The sequence below is a fragment of the Beta vulgaris genome, chromosome 7 (genome assembly GCF_026745355.1).
Source record: "Beta vulgaris subsp. vulgaris cultivar EL10 chromosome 7, EL10.2, whole genome shotgun sequence".
In the NCBI taxonomy this organism is placed as follows: Eukaryota; Viridiplantae; Streptophyta; class Magnoliopsida; order Caryophyllales; family Amaranthaceae; genus Beta; species Beta vulgaris.
The window spans coordinates 59388634-59408600 of record NC_079208.1 but is presented as its reverse complement, the minus strand read 5'-3'; the positions used below and the strand labels follow the sequence as shown (position 1 = coordinate 59408600).

General features: G+C 36.9%; 3 protein-coding genes across 3 annotated transcripts; 2 read left to right on the top strand and 1 right to left on the bottom strand.

Moving 5' to 3' along the window:
• Nucleotides 1-8556: 8556 nt before the first annotated feature.
• LOC104900465 (cation/H(+) antiporter 24) lies at nucleotides 8557-13128 on the top strand. Its single transcript, XM_010687880.3, has 3 exons — nucleotides 8557-8812; nucleotides 9663-10667; nucleotides 11481-13128. Exons 1-3 carry the CDS (start codon nucleotides 8570-8572, stop codon nucleotides 12636-12638), a joined length of 2406 nt encoding a protein of 801 aa, XP_010686182.2. The 5' UTR covers nucleotides 8557-8569; the 3' UTR covers nucleotides 12639-13128.
• A 1969-nt stretch (nucleotides 13129-15097) lies between these two features.
• LOC104900212 (SWR1 complex subunit 6) lies at nucleotides 15098-16740 on the top strand. The gene is made up of 4 exons (XM_010687586.4): nucleotides 15098-15377; nucleotides 15456-15558; nucleotides 15830-15939; nucleotides 16292-16740. The coding sequence occupies exons 1-4, from the start codon at nucleotides 15273-15275 to the stop codon at nucleotides 16493-16495; spliced, it is 522 nt and encodes a 173-aa protein (XP_010685888.1). The 5' UTR covers nucleotides 15098-15272; the 3' UTR covers nucleotides 16496-16740.
• A 128-nt stretch (nucleotides 16741-16868) lies between these two features.
• LOC104900213 (laccase-3) lies at nucleotides 16869-19587 on the bottom strand. Its single transcript, XM_048648167.2, has 6 exons — nucleotides 19450-19587; nucleotides 19193-19344; nucleotides 18851-19093; nucleotides 18638-18768; nucleotides 17223-18170; nucleotides 16869-17100 (listed from the first exon to the last, which is right to left on the bottom strand). The coding sequence occupies exons 1-6, from the start codon at nucleotides 19552-19554 to the stop codon at nucleotides 16970-16972; spliced, it is 1710 nt and encodes a 569-aa protein (XP_048504124.1). The 5' UTR covers nucleotides 19555-19587; the 3' UTR covers nucleotides 16869-16969.
• Nucleotides 19588-19967: the final 380 nt, after the last annotated feature.

Sequence of the window (19967 nt, the reverse complement as noted above, 5' to 3'; positions counted from 1 at the left end):
GTTCAGTTCAGCTGTTTTATGCGGAAGAGAACAGACCCTAACATATCGAGACACAATAATACAAGTACTATATTATGCGACACGAGTAGAAAGTATACTCCATTTGTTGGCTTTTCATTTGTTTTTTTTTTTTTGTCTTAAAAGATGGTTATTCAAACTAATCTGCATACTAGAAGATAATGATAAAAAGCTTTTCAGTGCCACACTCACACTCCATTCATTTCATGCACCTTTCAAGCAGAAATAATTGTATAACCAAAATAGTTGACAAGAGATGGACATACAATTGAGGAAATGAGGATGATTATGTCAAATCATGAGTTACGTAAAATTTCACTACTAATGACTATTTCGTCTATTCCCACGTAATTTGGGGACAATGCCACTTTTTGTACGGATGGCTGTTATTTGTGGTGTGGATTCCACGTGTACGGATGGGATTGATTTAAAATCTAAGAGAAGCTTCAGCATGAGAACTAGGTATAACTTTAGGGTGCATACTGCCTAGCGTGTAAATGTTGTATGGGGACAAAGGAAGCAGAAGATATATATATGGATGATGAGTTGAAGACATCTTACTTTTCGAATATTACTTTCTTCGTTTCAATTTAGTTGTGAAATTTTAAAAATTATGAACTATTAAGCATTTTTTTTTTTTGAGGAGGAGAGAGATAAATAAAGAAAATAAAAGAGTTACATGTGATAGGATCATAGGAGAGACCAGAAAAATAGAGAGAAATTATTACCCGAAATGAAAGTGTCTTAACTAAATTGAAACTTTCTAAAATAATTGAAAGTGTGACAATTAAATTGAAACGGAGGAAGTATTTATAAAGAATTTTTTTCATATTGTTGACAATTTACCGTGCTCGAAATATATTGTACTCTTGTAATATCTTATGAATTTCCTGAAGATTTTGCTCATCATTTTGTTTCCCTTCAAGTTCAAAATTATTGAAAGTGTGACAATTAAATTGAAACGGAGGAAGTATTTATAAAGAATTTTTTTCATACTTTTGACAATTTACTGTACTTGAAATATATTGTTCTCTTGTAATATCTTATAAATTTCCTAAAGATTTTGCTCATCATTTTGTTTCCCTTCAAGTTCAAGATGGTGGTAACTATGCCTCAACAGGTGCTACCATTAACTTAATTAGTCTACGGTTTAACATTTTTGTTTATAAGAAGTCTACAATTTAATTTTATGAATGGGCTCAAATCGAAAATCAACTTCATTAATGATACGACTCATTGATAGTACTCTCTCTGTTTCAAATATTATTATTTCTCCTATATATTCGATTCCTTCATCTATCTTCTCACAGGTCATGAATCCACTTCCCTCCATTTCAATTTTTTATTGTTTTCTCCCCATATTTTCTTGTGATAAATCATACGAGGAAAACTAATATACAATTATCTAATCAAATAAAATTTAAGGACTTTTCTTTTTAAAATAGTTGTTTTGCTATTAGTTGTTGCCAGCATATAGTTGAATTTTTTTTCTTTGTACAATAGTCAAATTAGTTATTAGTCATTAGAGATTACTTTTTAAAACGACTTCTCTCACTTATAATGCGAGAATATTTGTTACATGTCCCTAAGTTATAATCTCAACCTTCATCTCTAAAATGTTTGTGCAACAACAAATATAACAAGTAAATATAGACAAATAGAGTACATCAAAATATTATATGGGAAAAGTTATATGCAGTCCTAAGGGCTGTATATAAGAAGCTAAAAATGGAAATAAGTTGCATTGATTATTTATTAGATCGGTTGATGCAAAAAATTTCGATAAATTCACAACTTATTTCCATTTTAAGCAGTGTATTGATGTTTTATATGCAACCCTAAAGACTGCACATAGCAACCCATATTATATTACCAAACTCTGTTGGACACGCTCTCAGAATTCGTTTATCTTCTAATCGCTATTTGAAAAGTGATTGACAAACATGCCCACCTAAATTAAAACTTGTAACAATAGACAAGAGATAAGAAGAAGAAAAAAAAAACATGGCATGATAAATTTGATTATTTATCATTAGGATGTGTTACATCATTACATGCATGATGCATGTAAATGTGAAGGCATTGCATTGATTAGGCGATAGAGAGAGAGAATGAAAAGGAAAGTAAAGGATTATGAAAGGAAGAAAGCAATAAATAAGCGTGGGGGGAAGCAAAAGACTAGGCTGTGGCTGCGCTGCAAAATCGCTGCATCATAATAAAGTGAGCTTAATATACCCAGCGGATACGCTAACTTAGAAATAACTGCTCTGCTCTGCTACCATCAACTATTTTCATTGTTCATTCATGCGTGACTCAACTGGATTTATAACCTCTGAGTATGGCGTAATGGCATGGTCAAAAGCTCTTTCTTGCAGAACTAGCTAGCATGTCAGTTTCTTTTTCCTTCTTTTTTTTTAAAAAAGAGAAAAAAATATCTTGAAACTCTTGGTAATATTAGAGTAATTGGACTTTTCGTTGATTGGGTTGGTGCAGTTTGAGACTTTTGGGATACTTCTTTCGGTTTTTATTAGTTTACTCGTGGCTGTGGATGTCCTTTATTAGTTTACCCAAATCTTTTGTTTCTATTTTTGAAATGGGATCATTAGCTTTCCATCACACATATAGATCAACTTTAACATAAAATAATAGTTTTTCTTTCTATGTCCCGCAATATTATTTCTACTAAAACTTTGTGTAAAAGAAACGAGTAAATTAATAAGGGTCGGAGGGAATATCATCTAAACTAAACCGTATTAATTGAAATCACAACAACCCACATTTTTAGAACCACAAACCAATATAGAGTTGTTGTTTGGTGCAGTTCAAACCTACTCCGAAACGCCCTAAGTAATAATGTGGTGGAGTCTCGAAAAGACTCCACCAAGATAAGGGCATGCTGGCAATTTCGCACATTGGAGTGTAAGTAAATACCAACCTGACTTTATATTGGTACAGTGGTAAGGAATTAGGGTTGGCTCAAGTGCTGAGCTTTCTCATCTTCCCTAGCAAGGTCTAGGATTCAATTCCTACTCCAAGCATTTGCTTGAGATTTAAAGGGGGGAAGGAGGTGTATGGCTTGTAATAGGCCTGTGGGTGGAGGCCTTGTGTGAGAGCAGTCCAGAATTTTTTTTTTTTAAAAAAATATTGGTACAGTGGTACCAACTACAATTTTGGTACTACATTGACTCTGTATTGTTGGTACCAAAATATAGTAAGTTGGTACCACTTGAGTTTATTTGGTAACATATTGTAACTAGTACCAATTTAACTCTATTTGATATCAAATTATAACTTGGTATCAACTAAAAAAGTTAGTATCAAATTCTAGCTTCGTAACAACTTGACTTTGTTGATGCCAATTTGACTCTATTTAGTACCAACCAGATGCCCATTATGTGAAATTACTAGCGTATCCTTAACTTGGTGGAGTTTTTTCCACCACATTGTCAGTTTGTCAACTATACAACCCTAGCTTGGATGGTATATTAAGGACTTCCACGACTTTGAACGGGCATAAGAACAACGTTTACGACTGTTTCGGAGTTATTCCGTGGTTGCACCACAAAATCATAAATGGGTGGTTTGACGACATTCTGGGGCAATTCAGATGGTGCGAAACACCCGGGATGCGATGTAAGTCATGCTGCACCCATAGGAAGGTTTTTGGCTAAAAATATGACAGGGCCTGGAGAACCCCTAAAACGGTCATAATTGAAGGCTATAAGTCACGCTTTTCGACGTCCCTGACATCCGTGCACCGAATGTTGTGGAATATTAAGGACTTCCACGACTTTGAAGGGGAATAAGAACAACTTTTACGACCGTTTCGCGGCCATTCCGTGGCTGCACCACAAAATCATAAATGGGTGGTTTGATGGCGTTTTGGGGAAATTCAGATGGTGCAAAGCACCCAGGATGCATTATAAGTCGTGTCGCACCCCATAGGAAGGTTTTCGGCGAAAAATTATCGACCCCGACCCGTAGGAACCATAAAACGGTTAAACTGAAGGTTATAAGTCACGATTTTAGATGTCCCTTGGACCCGTGCAGGGATTTCGTGGGATGTTTCGAGGGGACATTGGATGGTATATTAAGAACTTCCACGACTTTGAAAGGGAATAAGAACAACTTTACAACCGTTTCGGGGGCATTTCCGTGGATGCACCACAAAATCATAAGTGGGTGGTTTGATGACATTTTGGGCAATTCATATGGTAAGAATCACCAAGGATTCATTATAAGTTATGCCGACGACCCATATGAAGATTTTCGGCGAAAAATATGACCGGGCCCAGAGAATCCCTAAAACGGTCATAATTGAAGGCTATAAGTCACGGTTTTAACGTCCCCGGGACCCGTGCACCGAATTTCATGTAATATCTCGAGGGACATGGGATGGCAAACTAAGAACTTCCACGAATTTGAATGGGCATAAGAACAAATTTTACGACCGATTCAGAGTCATTCCGTGGCTGCACCACAAAATCATAAATGGGTGGTTTGGTCGCATTTTGGGAAATTCATATGGTAAGAATAACCCAGGATGCATTATAAGTTGTGCTGCACCCATAGAAATGTTTTTGGCGAAAAATATGACCGGGCCCGGAATAGCCCTAAAACGGTCTAAATTGAAGGATGTAAGTCACCCTTTTACACGTCCCTGGGACCCGTGCTCCGAATGAATTGGGATGTCTCAAAAGGATTGGGATGGTATATTAAGAACTTCTACGACTTTGAATAGGCATAAGAACAACTTATATGACCGTTTCAGAGTCATTCCGTGGTTGCACTACTAAATCATAAATGGGTGGTTTGATGACATTCTGGGGCGATTTAGATGGTGTGAAACGCCCAGTTAGCATTATATGTCGTGTCGCACCGCATACGAAGGTTTTTGACAAAAATATTACCGGGTCCAGAGGGGCCCTAAAACGGTCAAAACTAAAGGCTATAAGTCACAGTTTTAGACGTCCTCAAGACTTGTGCACCGAATTCCATGAGATGCCTCGAGGGACATGGGATGGTATTTTAATAACTTCTATGACTCTGAACGGGCAAAAAAACAGCTTTTACGACTGTTTCGGGGTTATTCCGTGGTTGCACGACACAATAATAAATTGGTCGTTTGGTGGCATTCTGGGGCAATTCAGATGGTGCGAACCATCTGGGACGCATTATAAGTCGTGCCGCACCCCATATGAATGATTTCGGTGAAAAATATGACCGGGCTCGGAGGAGCCCTAAAACGGTCAAAAATTGAAGGCTTATCACGCTTTTACACGTCCCTGGGACCCGTGCACTGAATGTCGTGGGATGTTTCGAGGGGATAATTGATAGTATATTAAGGACTTCTACGACTTTGAACGAGAATAAGAACAACTTTTACGACCTTTTCGGGGCAATTCCGTGGCTAAACCATAAAATCATAAACAGGTGGTTTCATGGCAATCTGGGGCAATTCAGATGATGCAAAGCACCTGGGATGTATTATTAGTCGTGCCGCACCCCATAGAAAGGTTTTCGACGAAAAAATGACCGGGCCCGGAAGAGCCCTAAAACGTTCTAAATTGAAGGCTATAAGTCACGGTTTTAGACGTCCCCGGTACCCGTGCTCTGAATGTAGTGGTATGTATCGAGGGGACGTGGGATGGTATATTAAGGATTTCCACGACTTTGAACGGGCATAAGAACAACTTTTACGATCGTTTTGGGGTTATTCCATGGCAGCACCACAAAATCATAAATGGGTGATTTGATGGCGTTCTGGGGGAATTCAGATGGTGCGAAACACCGGGGATGCATTATAATTCGTGCAACACCCCATAAAAAGGTTTTGGCCAAAAAATATGACCGGGCTTGGAGGAGCCCTAAAACGGTCAAAATTGAAAGGTTATATGTCACGCTTTTAGACATTCACGGGACCCTTGCAGTGAATGTCGTGGGATGCCTGGAGGGAAAATGGGATGCTATATTAAGGACTTTTACGACTTTAAACAAGCATAAGAACAACCTTTACGATCATTTCAGGGTTATTCCGTGGCTGCGCGACAGAATAATAAATTGGTTGTTTGGTGGCATTCTAGAGCTATTCAGATGGTGCGAAGCATCCGGCATGCATTATAAGTCGCGCCGCACCCCATAGGAAGGTTTTCGGCGAAAAATATGACAGGGCCCGTAGGAGCCCTAAAACGGTCATACTTGAAGGTTTTAGACTCCCCTGGGACTCGTGCATCGACTGCCGTGGGATGTTTCGAGGGGACATTGAATTGTATATTAAGGACTTCCACGACTATGAACAAGAATAAGAACAACTTTTACGAACGTTTCGAGGCCCTTCCGTGGCTGAACCATAAAATAAATGGGTGGTTTGATGGCAATCTGGGGCAATTCAGATGGTGCGAAACACCCGGGATGCATTATAAGTCGTGCCGCACCCCATAGAAACATTTTCGTTGAATAATATGACCAGGCCGGAGGAGCCCTAAAATGGTCAAAACTTAAGGCTATAAGTCATGGTTTTAGACGTCCCCAGGACCCGTGCACCGAATGCCTCGAGGGACATAAGATGGTATATTAATAATTTCCATGACTATGAACGGGTAAAAGAACAGCTTTTACGACTGTGTCGGGGTTATTCCGTGGCTGCATGACAGAATAATAAATTGGTCGTTTGGTGGCATTCTGTGAGAATTCAGATGGTGCGAAGCATTTGGGATGCATTATAAGTCGTGCCGCACCCCATAGGAAGGTTTTCGGCAAAAAATATGATTGGGCCCAGAGGAGCCTTAGAACTGTCAAAATTGAAGGTTATAAGTCACCGTCCCGGGGACCCGTGCATCGAATTTCGTGGGATGTTTCAAGGGGACATTAGATGGTATATTAAGGACTTCCACGACTTTGAACGGGAATAAGAACAACTTTTACGTACAACCGTTTCGGGGTCAATTCGTGGTTGCACCACAAAATCATAAATGGGTGGGTTGGTGGCATTTTGGGGTAATTCATATGGTAAGAATCACCCAGGATTCATTATAAGTTGTGCCTCACCCATAGGAAGATTTTTGGCGAAAAATATGACCGGGCCCGGAGAACCCCTAAAATGGTCATAATTGAAGGCTATAAATCAGGGTTTTAGACGTTCCCGGTACCCGTGCACTAAATGCAGTGGGATGCCTCGATGGAACATGGATGGTATATTAAGGACTTCCACGACTTTGAATAGGCATAAGAACAACTTTTACGACCGTTTCGGGGTTATTCCGTGGTGCACTACAAAATCATAAATGGGTGATTTGATGGCAATTCAATCTGGGGCAATTCATATTCCTTGATGTTCCTTTTGTCATCCTTTTCTCTCTTCTATTTTTTTTGGGCATAAGTTTATGTGCATGCTCCAACCTTTCACCCAAAAATGCTTGTATGTGAGAGTGGTGAGTTAACGTTAGGCAATAAAATGAAGAATACAATTGAGCATCCCAATTGCACTGATTTTTTTTTTTTTTTGCCAGTCAGTGGTTTCAAACTACCACGACACACCGAATTCTAATTTCTTTGCCTTATCATATTGTTCTTAAGTTTAGCCTTGAAAAAAAATCTTAAAAAATAGTCGATTATACCACTCATACAATTTTTTCTTACAATTTGATTAATTATTCAACTTATAATAAGATATAAGGATTTAGTCGTTGGAATTGCAATTTTCGATTATACCATATAGGAGATATCTAGCTTAATGACATGGTAAAATTGTGACATTTAAAGTGAGAGGTCACGAATTCAAGACCTCTTAGGCAAATATTTTGATCATGACATTTAAACTAAGAGGTTAACGCAACAATGCCATATTAGCTCCAAATTAGAGTGGAGTCCCATTTCCGATCCCATCACTGTATGAAACTCTAAATGAATTGGATTAGAAACTACACAATTTAACAAATAGATGCCCATACTACATCAATTACAAAAAATGAATATTGGGTACTCCCTAGTTTATACTAAATATGGTACTCAAAACTTAAACTTAGATTAAAAAGAAATACTTTAACCTACATATATCTAATAATAGAGTGTTTATATTTTACTGTAATTACTTGTTATCCTGAATAAGAAAACCAATCAAATTTTCTCTCACTCCTTTTATATTTCTTTCCGATTTAAGAGGGAAAAAAAAAGGTTTACACGTCTACATTTGTAAAACAAAAAAGACACATAAAAGGGCAAAGAAAAAGAACATAAAGTGAGGGAAAATGAAAGGACTAGATTGTAGGAGTTACATAGCAACTAAAATGGAAATAAATTGCCACATTTAACGGCTAACCATCCTTAAAACTTCCCTTTCTTCTCACTTTCTCCGCTTTACTTTCTATCACTCTCTATCCCTTTATTTGTTTTCATTTTTCATAAGTTACAAATTTTTTGCATGATAATTCTTCATGAATATGATCATATAATTGATGCATGGGAAGGTTGGAAGACGATAAAACTCGAGTTTTATACCTCCTAGCTATTATTATTGTTGTTGTCGTCGTCGTCGTTTTAGATCATTGATCTTATGGATCAAACTCTAGCTGAGTTAAATGGATCTGCTGTGATAGATTATCATGGCAGAGCTATTGAGATAGTTTGTAGAAGAAATCGTGGAAGTCATGCATTTTCAATATTTCAAGGTGCAAGTCCTCTTGATTTTTCATTCACAATTCTTCTCTTGGAAATGTCTCTAGTCCTTATTTTAAGCCAAATTATGCGGTTCCTCTTAAAGCCTCTAAAACAACCTAGAGTTGTCTGCGATGTCCTTGTAAGTCTCTTCTCTATTTTTATCTGATTTTGTGTGTATCAACCTTTTATTTTTACTCGAAATAGGTGTAATATGGTAATTTTCGTAATGCAATAATATATAAGCATTTTTGTAATGGAAGTATGCAAGCTAATATGTACGAGTTCATTCATCATACACCTGGGTATATCATGTGCTATTTTTTTTTTTTTTTTGCTCATTTGGAACTTTCCAGTTTTGCTCATTTGGATGACTTCAAGTGAACAATCAGCGGAAAAATAGCTTTAGGTGTACCATAATCATGATACACCCAAGTGTATGATAATCTTTTTGAATATGCATCAATAAGAATTGTTACGACCTAAATATCTTGCCTTGTAGTAAAGTTCGAGGTGATGCCTAAAAGTTGTGGAATTAAACTCGTGTGAATCATTACCCTTCAAAGCTTCTTCTAACTAATCAAATAAAAAAAATTAGGCTATATATCATATGTTATTTGACTATTGCATGCTAAATTGCTAACATGTACCACCTTAGAAATGTTACGACCATATGCCAAAATCTTGACTCCATGCAAATTAAATACTACTACCTAGTTTAGTAGTATGTGATCGACCATTACTCAAGTCTTGGGAGGGGGAGTAACTATTTGAATAATGTCTGAAAGTTATCCGTAGTATGCACTTTATCCGTTCTGAATTACTTGTAACACTTTGACAAAAAAATGTAACAGCTTTTCGATAAAAGTATTTCAAGTAATAATACGGAATAGAAGAAGTAACTTCTTATAAAGAAAATTGTAACATTTTTAATTATTGAATTTATAGATAATGAAACACAAGTGATGAAGTGTGTGTACGTGTGTATGTAGGCTGGCATAATTCTTGGACCATCAGTCCTAGGTCACAACGAGACATTTGCGAAGAATGTCATCCCAGAGAATTCAAGATTTGTGATACAAAACATTGGAATCATAGGGTTCATGTTTTTCCTATTTGTCACAGGAGTGAAAATGGACCTAACCGTGGTCACAAAGGCAGCCAAAAGAAATTGGGTGATCGCGTTAGCTGGTGTGATTATTCCCCTTATTGTCGTATGGTTATTAGCAATATGTGTCCGGGACTACATGGACGCCGAACTCCGAAAATTTTCTTCTATAGGTGGTATTGTTACAGGCATAACTATAACAACTTTCCCTGTTATTTACTCAGTTTTAAGAGATATGCATCTTCTAAGCTCAGAAATTGGACGTCTTGCACTAACAACAGTTATTATAAGTGACTTTATTGGAATAAGTGTTATTGTTGCATTTGAAGCAGTTAAACAAGGAGAAGAAAAAAAATTGAATGCATTGTATTATATAATTACAGTATTTATTGTTAGTGGTATGGTAATTGGTGGTATACCATTAGTAATGCAATGGATAAATAGACGTACACCTGAAGGTAAACCTGTGGAACAAAAATATATAACTGCAACTTTATTAGGAGTTTTTGTGATTGGTTTTGTTACTGATTTTATTGGGGTTGCAATTGGTAATGGGCCACTTTGGCTTGGGTTAGCTATACCTGATGGTCCACCAATTGGTGCAACAATTGTTCAAAAGAGTGAAAGTCTTATGCATAACATACTTATGCCATTTTCATATGCTACAATAGGGCTTAAAACGGATGTGTTTGCAATGAGTGAATGTTGGTCTTGTTTATCACCTCTATTTGCTATGGTTGTTATGGTGTTTGTTGCCAAGCTTGTTACGGTGGTTATGGCGGCGCGATTTACGGATATGCAGTATAGAGATTCCATTGCTTTGGGGTTCATGCTTAGCCTTAGAGGTCAAACGGAGTTTTTTCTAATGCTTCATTGGATGGATTTTAAGGTATGTTTCTATGACTTTGATCATGTATGGGGATTTCATTGATTTAGCTAGGTTTGTTTGGAACAATGTGTAGGCTATAGTCTCCCTTATCGTTTCCTATATTTGTTATTAAAAGTTAACGATGAAAACACTAGTCGTTTTCATTACTTCAGTAAAATATTATATAGACTCGACCTCTCTGATTGAAAATCCTGGTTTTGCCACTAATAATAAGCTTGGCTGCATGGAATATGCAGCCTAGTCATGTGGTTAGTGATCAACATTTATTGGACATAATAAAATCATAACAGTCCAAATGACTTGTTCTATTCTCTTGTTTTTATGGAGACTTAAGGACACTTCCATTTTATGTTCTATAGATAATTTTGTTACGAGTCGCTTAAGATATATAAGTGATAGTAAATGGTGATGATATTAGAGAATCTATGTAATTTTGCTAAAAAGGTCTCATAAAAAACTTTCATGGTAATAGAACATCATTAAAAAAAAGTGTTTTTATTCGAAATTTTTCAATACCATCCAAAACCACCTCTAAGTGGTCTGAGAATATGTAAGTAAAAAGATGTATTTATAGATGGACCAAATAAAAACCATGAATAAATACCAACATGATATTTTTTTGACAAAATTTCTTATAAAGTAATTACCATTATCACCATTTATACTGCATACCAAATTGTTAGTTATCCATAGTGGAACTCTCATTATAATTATCACTTCTACCCTTTTCAAAAGTGTCTTTCTTGTTTTAATTGCTTACCAATATATCTCCCTTACCTGTTACTCAAACTTTTTATCTTTTTTTTTTTGCAGATCTTAACGACACCATCTTTCTCTTTGTTGGTTTGTTTAACAGTCACAATAACAGGCATATCTAGCCCTATAATCAACCTCCTATATGATCCAACAAAACCATACATGATCAACAAGAAAAGAACCATACAACACACCGTGCAAGAATCCGAACTTCGAATTCTTGCATGCATTTACGACGAAGAAAGCGTTGCAAGTCTTTTTAGCCTCTTAGACGTCTCAAATCCAACTTCAAGCAACCCATTTTCAGTATTCGCCCTTTATCTTGTCGAACTCGTGGGTCGAGCTGCGCCAGTATTCATCGACCACACGAGTCAAGTAGACGAGTATTGGGACAACAACAATGAGGCCATACATAATGCCATCAAACTCTACGAAGAAATTCGTACAGATTGCATTACTATGAACTTTTATACTAGTGTTACCCCTCAAAGGACTATGTACCAAGACATTTGTGAGATTGCATTGTTGCACAAGGTAGGGTTTATAATTTTACCTTTCCACAAGAAATGTATTGAAGATGGGAATGATTTTTCTACTGCTATACTTAGACCGGGTGTACAATCAGCTAATGCTAACACGTTATCTCATGCACCATGCTCGGTTGGAATCTTAGCATGCAAAAATGCTGCTGCATGGGGGACTCTACCTACACGTATGAGCCACCGCATGCACCGTCAATTCGCCATGCTATTCCTTGGTGGCCCGGATGCCCGTGAGGCCTTGTCGTTGGCCGACCGCATGGTCGGCCACCCCGACGTGTCGTTGATCGTGGTTCGATTCTTGGCAAGGGAGTATAGAGGTGATAATGAGTCGGAGCGGAAGTTAGATGATGGGGTAGTCACTTGGTTTTGGATGAAAAATGAGAGGAATGATAAAGTGGTGTATAAGGAAGTTGTAGTAAGTAATGGTTTTGAAACAGTTTCGGCTATACAATCCTTAAATGATAGTGTACCAATTGATCTTTGGATTACAGGGAGGAAAAATGGAATTAATCCAACTTTATTGGAAGGATTATCAGAATGGAGTGATAATCCTGAATTAGGATTAATAGGTGATTTTTTGGTGTCAGTGGATTTTAATACATCAGGATCTGTATTGGTAGTGCAACAACAAATGTTAAGAGATCAAAGGGCTAGTCCTTGGGCTTGTTACTAGATTAGATTTTGTATTAGATTTATTCTTCTTAATTATTGAAATTAAACATGTTAGCTTTATTTTTAACTCATTTTAGGTTTTATTTTTACTTATTTTAGGTTTTATTTTAACTCTTTCTTTTCTTGTTATAATTATTCTTAGTTTTTTTTTTCCTTTTAGCCCTTTTAAAAAAAAATACCCCCTCCCTAGAAGCTTCTTAATTGAAGCTCTTGTATGTGTACATAATGTTGGATAAAGTTTTGTATGATCGATGTGTTGTCTTTAAATTTATAATAAAAATAGTCTGAAACTCAATTTTTAATCAGTTGAATTTGTTTTCATTAGATAATATATAATTTTGGTATTTAAAATGAGTTTTGATCAGATTAATCAATTCAAATTTGTTTAGTTCAACGTACATCAGTTGAAAAGAATAGGCTCAGAATTATAGACGTTTTATTAATAATATTTAGAATAAAGTGCATTCAAAATCATTTCATCAAACTATTAAATAACATAGAAGCTCTAAGGTACACTACACGGTAAAATAATACTAGCTTAGATAGTGAGAATAATGAGGGAGTGGAAGGGCGGTAAGTCCTTTCATCTTCCACCCACATATTGTGGGTTCGATTCTCATTAGGGGAGTTTGGGAGCTTTGGGAGCTTTGGGGTAGGTTGTATTTAGGTGTCTTGTAAGAGAACATTAATGTAATTTATCTTATCAGAATTTTTAAAAAATAAGACTAGATAGTACACATGCGCACATTTCATAATACACATGTTATAAGTGCACATATTTTATTTTATTTTTGGGTACAAAAGGGAAAGTTAGGGCTCCCTTCTCTCAAGAGAGTGACCTAACAAATCAAAAATTATGAAATGATTAAATGTAGGTGCACAAATACAAAAAAAACAATTGTAAATAACAAAAATTCATTTATGCTCTTTTAATTAGTTGTCATGACCCGCTCAATCACGTTTACAAACTCCAAAATAATAGGACATAATAATTGAAAAGAAATACAAATTGGCAATGAACATGTATAGTTGTTCATCACAATCATTCTACAATATTTACAGCATACACAACTTGAACATTGTGTAGTCCATCACTCCAATTTATTAAGCCATAATTGTAACCTTTTTTAGCTCGTTTTCCAAAAAATGACACCTTTAAAGAAGCTTTTATATGTGTGATCAACAAGGGAATCGGATATACAATTTTAAGGCACGGAAATTACGCTTTCTTATTAGTTTAATTTCGCGCCTCTAGGATCACCGAGTTAACACGAAATAACTAATGAGATAAAATGGAGAAAACAATTCACTAGATGATCTTCTATGTGAATCAACAAGAACTTTGAATTTGTAGTTTGTGAAGAACACTCGAGAGAAAATAACGAGGTTTCTCTCAAGCAAAGCAAGTGTTTAGGAATATGAAAACCTGATTTTTTTTTCTCTTCCACCCTCTCATAAGAATGACAAAGGTCATATATATATATCACCTTCATAGATTAGAGTTGTTATTGCGATAATATCCCTTTAATCCTTTGATTAAGAATATTATTCATCATTAAAAGGATAACGTACACAATACAATGGTTACAAACCGTTCACGCAAAATTTCACGCCCCAAAACAGAACACACATCGTGACCCACGACGGGTGTCACTACCCGTGACGGCCCTGGTCGCGACCACTACTAGTGACGGCCCCCGGTCGCGACCCACAACGAACCTCCTGTTTTCCTTGATTGTTTCACGTGTTTTTGTGCTTCATAATCTTAGCATACTAGACCTTCTCTTCTTCTAGTATAGCACCATATGAGCTTATAAAATCCATTACACTACTATAAATGTTCCAACACTTTATTCCTACTTTCATGAAAAACCATCTTATTTGGAGAAACCTTCACGCTTAAGCCTCTAGGAACACACAAAGTTACTCTATACGTCGAATTCGAAGATTCCACATTCATTACATGCCTTATAATTGTTCTTTTACGATTCCTTTTGAGCTCACCAATTGAGATAGATGGGTAGTTTATGCTCCTTTTGTTTCCTTCTAATTTACTCACTTCACGTTGGGGGAGAACCAAGGATGAAGTGCAAAAGTATGAGAGAAACTGAAAAGAGAGAGAAACAAAAGAATGGGTTAAAATATTAATAAGTGAATAATATGGATGGAAAAAGAGGAGAAAATAGATATAATATGTCACCAAAAATAGAAAAAACAACAATGTTTTCATCAAAAGCCCGCTATTTTTTGGCCCAGCCCGTTTTGGCCCGCTAATTTAGGCCAAAAATAGCGGGCTTTGTCCACAAAAGTTCGGCCCGAATTTAGGCCCGATCCGACCAATGAACAAATTTTTTTTATCGCGGCTCGGCCCATGATCACCTCTACCACTCACTGAACTGGGCTTAACACTCTCGAGGCAGCCCTACGTAAAATGCAGCCCAAAATGGCAAGAAACACTATCTCATTATTTGGAGTTTTACACTTTTACTTGACTGACTCAATTAAAATTGCTCAAATCAACACAAAAAATTTCCAATCAACTGATACAATTTGCAATTTCGCACTTTGCAATTGTAACAAATTCGATCAAATAATTGTAATCAACTGTGTAAAACTTACCCTAATTTTTCCGGCAATGGAGGAAGATATCGCCGGTACACTCCGGCGAATGTCGACAAGAACTCGTAAAGTAGCACCAAAAATGGTGGCTGCTCTTGCTAGCTCCGATAATCGAACTCAGGTCATTCTCTTTCTATCTCTTTCTGTCTCTTATGTAGGAAATAATCTTCTGAAAGAGTGAAATTTGTTGTTTTTTTAGGCGGCTTTAGCAAGGCTCGAAGCTTTGGAAAACGATAATGGCGGAGTAGAAACGGTCGAAATTAACGATGATGATGAAGCTTCTCTCGATGATGATGACGAAGGTTTTACGCTCAACTTTTTTTTTCTTTTTGTAGATTTTGATTTAGTCGTGATATTAAACACGAATTGGTGAAATTAAACATGAATTGGTGAAATGATTTGTTGAATTGGACCGAAATTTGGTTTTTCTGTGTTGATGATTTATGTTTGAAGCTTGTTAGTCAAGAGATTAGTTGAGTAAATTGTGGTTGGTGATTTATTGTACATTATAATTATATTGAAGTATTGTTTATCTAAATAAAAATAGAAGCTGAGGAAGTTTGTATAATGCAGCTTATATACAGAAGAAGCAGTCTATGAGTATGAAAAGGAAAACTCGTCAAGGAAAGGCGCGAGAAAATGCAAAGAAAGCTCCTAGAACATTTTTGGAGCTAGTTAATGAGGTGAGAGACTATTCTCAAACTCCAATTTGCTCATCGATCGTTTGTGATTTATATTGAAGAGAAAAATAGTCATGTGGAATCTTGTTAGATTCGTTTGAATATATTGAGTAAATTTTTAGGATATCAATATTTTTTTATCAAATTTATTCGTTGGCATATGTGAAAGCTTTGTAGATTAAATGTGAGCAAAGTTAGTATAAAATCATAACTAAATCCTTATATGACACTTTTTTACCTGTTCCATATTAGACATAAAGCATTACTTAGGAAAATGACAATGTTGCTTATGCTGTTACTTCTCCTTGCCACAATTGTTCTTAGCAAAAACTCTGTTCTTTAATGGTGGAAACAGGCAAATTTGGAAGCCTTACCCCCTCATGTTCCAAATTATTTGAGGGCAGCTGTTGGACCTCCAAGTATTATATCTCGCCGTAATTTCTGCACAGTTTGTGGGTTTACTGCTAATTATACATGTGTGAGGTGTGCCGTGCGCTTTTGCTGTATCCGGTGCCAGAAGATACATAATGATACTCGTTGTTTGAAGTTTGTTGCTTGATTAACTAAGAGGCGTTGTTGTGCAGTATATTTGTAAGTTCAGGGTTAACTACTGCAATCTAGTATTATACACTTAATGAGATTATTTGAAATGAAGTATCTTGTTCATGGGAGTTTTGTTGAACTTTTTGTTGTTTTGTTATGTATTAGTAGTTTGCTTATTAGTTTCAAAGTAATTAGATCTTTGACATTAGAGATGTAATATAAATAGAAAATTCAAAAGCAAATCTTATTGCCTTTGCATTACTTTGGTATTAACAGACTTGTTTACATACTTACAATAGAAATCACACTAACAAGGTCATCTAGTAATGGAGCTTGCTCCTGACCTTGTTCTACAGCCTTGAGAAAAGGTGGCAATACAGTAATTGGGTAAATTTTGGATGAAGAATCTCTCTTTAGCTGATGACTTGGGAAACCTGATATTCCTTCCAGGTAAGGAAGTTCGTATGTGAGTCAAAACATTTTATTGTATTCAACATTGTGGAAGCATTGGTGGAGGAGCCTCAATCGAATTTAGCTTACCAACACCATTTTCAACCAAGAAGGCCATAGCCAAACCCCAGCCAATATGAACATCAAGGTGACAGTGCATTAGCCAAACCCCTGTTTCAAACAGTTGAAAAAGAAGAAAAGTCTTAGCATCACAAATTTTGAAGGGTTTTATGCAAGTAGTGATAAATTGCTTAGAGAATGTATAAGATATATCCAAGTTGCTTATGTCTTACCTGGGTTATCTGCCACAAATCGGATAGCAACCCATCCACCAGGTGTTGTTCCAACTGTGTTCCTTACTGGTGGGTCAACCAGATTAAAGTTTGCAGGATCTCTTTTTGGATCAAAGTTACCTTTGCCACTGCCAACAACAAAGAAATGGTAACCATGAAGATGCATTGGGTGGTCCTCAATTGCGGAGATATTAGTGTTCTGTAAAATGATTTGCACATGAGACCCAAACTTCAACTTGTATAGTTTAGTTCCCCGTACAGGTGTCCACAGCTGTTGGCTTACGTTGCCTGTGTAATCAAATTGCACTGGGGGCACCGGAGGGAAGTCTGTAGTGAAGACACCAGGAGTATTTTGATAGAGGGCCTGCAGTATGGAATTCTTTTTTGGGAATACAAAAGATACATTGTTCATGCTAGCAGTGAACCTGGTGTTGTTGGGGCCTTGACAACGGAAACTTGGACGTGCACAGTTGATCACCCCAAGATTGATTGTGAAAAATAGGTTTTCATCAATCTCAAGTGGGACTTTCCCTGTGGAAATCCCCCGAAATTGAGCTGTGAATGAATTTGCAGTGTTTGTGTCATTCCAGGCTGGTAGTTGTGGGAGAATAGGTTTCATAGGACTTCCTTTCTTGGATTTGCAAGAGTTGTACTCAAGGATTGCAGTGGTGGTGGTGTTGTCAAAGGCGACCCCAGGAGCACTGGCATAAGCTGTAGCTGCCATATAGTAGCGACCTTGTGGTTGATTAGCAGTGACTAGGACGTTGGTTGTTTGACCTGGTGCAATCATAATAACATTGGTGGTGAAGGGCTTGTTGTAAGCTGCGTCTGCCTCAACAACTGTCATTTGGTGATTGGCAATTGCAAAGAAGAGTTGTTGATTGAGTGCGGCATTGATGATTCGGAGAAGAATGGTCTCACCAGCTGCAACAGGAAATATTGTCGTATCTGCACATATTTGAAGCAGTCATTATACAATTCCCAAATTGAGGTACAATATGGCATATGCTAATTCAATCAAACTCTCTCTTATTTTCTCCTTGCACTTTTCTTCCCTAGTATGTCTCTATCTTATCTTGTAGTTCATGTTTTATGTTTCCTACTTCCAAAATTTTGGTGGTTATGTCTTTTATCATGATTTTGGCTGTGGGTGGTGAATATTTTTTTAATATGCCTCGTTTGAAGATGCTAAGCTAGAGCTTTTTTGTGGCTTCTGCATGCTCGGTTTAAAGCTTAACGGTTCTATTTTTTGACTAATTTTATGTGTATTGAGCATTAAATTTCTGTACTTCAGCAACTTTTATGCTTTTTTCCCCCTTGTTCCACACTACGTATTTGTATTGCACATAACATTAGACATGTGCTCCATCTGATTGAAGCATAGCAGCAGATGAGGAACACTGATTGAAGCAAACCTTTGTTGGAGCATCCATATAGATCCCCAGGTTGACTGTTGATCGTGTATGCATCAGACACATTTGGAGCTGCTCCTGTTATCGTTGCTTGTCGAAGGACTTGCATTGGGTCTCTGTTCCACCATTCCCCGGTCAATCACCAATTTTAAGATTTGTCACCTTCATCATGATCTCATTTCATTTTTATCTTGGGTTAGTTACACTGCATTACCTAGAATAAGAGGAAACTCTCGTGCAGGTTTTGGGAAAGGATATGAAGATCCCGGCTTGGGGTATATAATTAGGGCTCCATATACAGTGGCTCTGAGCCATTTGCTGTGAGCATGCCACCATAAAGTCCCCTCTTGGTTCTCGATGGTGAAACGATAAGTGTAGGTTCCTCCTGGTTTAATCGGGCACTGTGTCACGTACTCTGGTCCATCTGCCCATGGGTTTCTCATTTGGCGGACGCCATGCCTAAGTGAAAAGTTTCAGGACATGTTCCATTAATGAGGCCTGTCTTAAGTAGTATACTATGATAGAGATAGTGATTAGCACGTGTAGTTAACTACTTACCAGTGGAGAGAGATGTCGTATTTGCCAGCATTTTTCACTTTGATGACTAGTGTATCTCCATTGTGTACCCTCAGTGTTGGCCCTGGAAATTGACCATTCACTGTCATAATCTGCTGGGTTTTGCAAAGTCTGTTCACTGCTGTTGGTTGAATCTGCACCAATTCGACAAAAAAAAAAAAGACAAGGAAAAGTTGATGAACTGTGTTCTCATGCATGAAAGTGAAACTGCATGCAAAAACTATAGGTAAGTAGCTTACATCGAACTCATGGTAGTGGGTTTTTCCATTCGTAAAACCAGTTGCAAACGCTAAAAGGAAGGATAAGCCAAGGAAAAGGCGACATTTCGTGCTTTGCAACTTCATCTCACTTCGCTTGCTTTGCCTTCTGCTAGAGTGAAGCTTTTGGAGGTTTTTGTGTTGGATTTATGGTTTGAAGTCTAAGTATATATACGTATGAGAATGCAATGCAGTAAGGACCTAACACCATAATTTAAAAGATGTATGCGTACTGTTACAGTATATATTATGTGTATATGTGGATTAGGTGTATAATCAAATACATTGCATTCATGGAGAGAATTGGTTGCACCCACTAACCTTGTCAAATTTTTATCAATTTTTTTTCTAAAATTTGAAAATTAATCCTATGCTTAATCGCACAAATCACAATTTAAGTAAATTCTTTTGCATTGTAAAATTCAAATGCAATAATCTGTCTCTTTTTTATCTTTCTGTATGGACCTGATGCTTGTTCGCAGTTGGATATTTTCGAGTGG

Bases quoted from the DNA above. Each gene is read 5' to 3' on its own strand.
- LOC104900212 (XM_010687586.4), top strand. From the start codon at position 15,273: ATGGAGGAAGATATCGCCGGTACACTCCGGCGAATGTCGACAAGAACT. The intron at 15,559-15,829 runs GTTTTACGCTCA...TGTATAATGCAG, and splicing joins TCTCGATGATGATGACGAAG to CTTATATACAGAAGAAGCAG. The intron at 15,940-16,291 runs GTGAGAGACTAT...TGGTGGAAACAG, and splicing joins TTTTGGAGCTAGTTAATGAG to GCAAATTTGGAAGCCTTACC.
- LOC104900465 (XM_010687880.3), top strand. From the start codon at position 8,570: ATGGATCAAACTCTAGCTGAGTTAAATGGATCTGCTGTGATAGATTAT. The intron at 8,813-9,662 runs GTAAGTCTCTTC...GTGTGTATGTAG, and splicing joins GAGTTGTCTGCGATGTCCTT to GCTGGCATAATTCTTGGACC. The intron at 10,668-11,480 runs GTATGTTTCTAT...TTTTTTTTGCAG, and splicing joins TTCATTGGATGGATTTTAAG to ATCTTAACGACACCATCTTT.
- LOC104900213 (XM_048648167.2), bottom strand. From the start codon at position 19,554: ATGAAGTTGCAAAGCACGAAATGTCGCCTTTTCCTTGGCTTATCCTTC. The intron at 18,769-18,850 runs AGGTAATGCAGT...TTGGTGATTGAC, and splicing joins CGAGAGTTTCCTCTTATTCT to CGGGGAATGGTGGAACAGAG. The intron at 18,171-18,637 runs GTTTGCTTCAAT...AAATATGTGCAG, and splicing joins ATATGGATGCTCCAACAAAG to ATACGACAATATTTCCTGTT.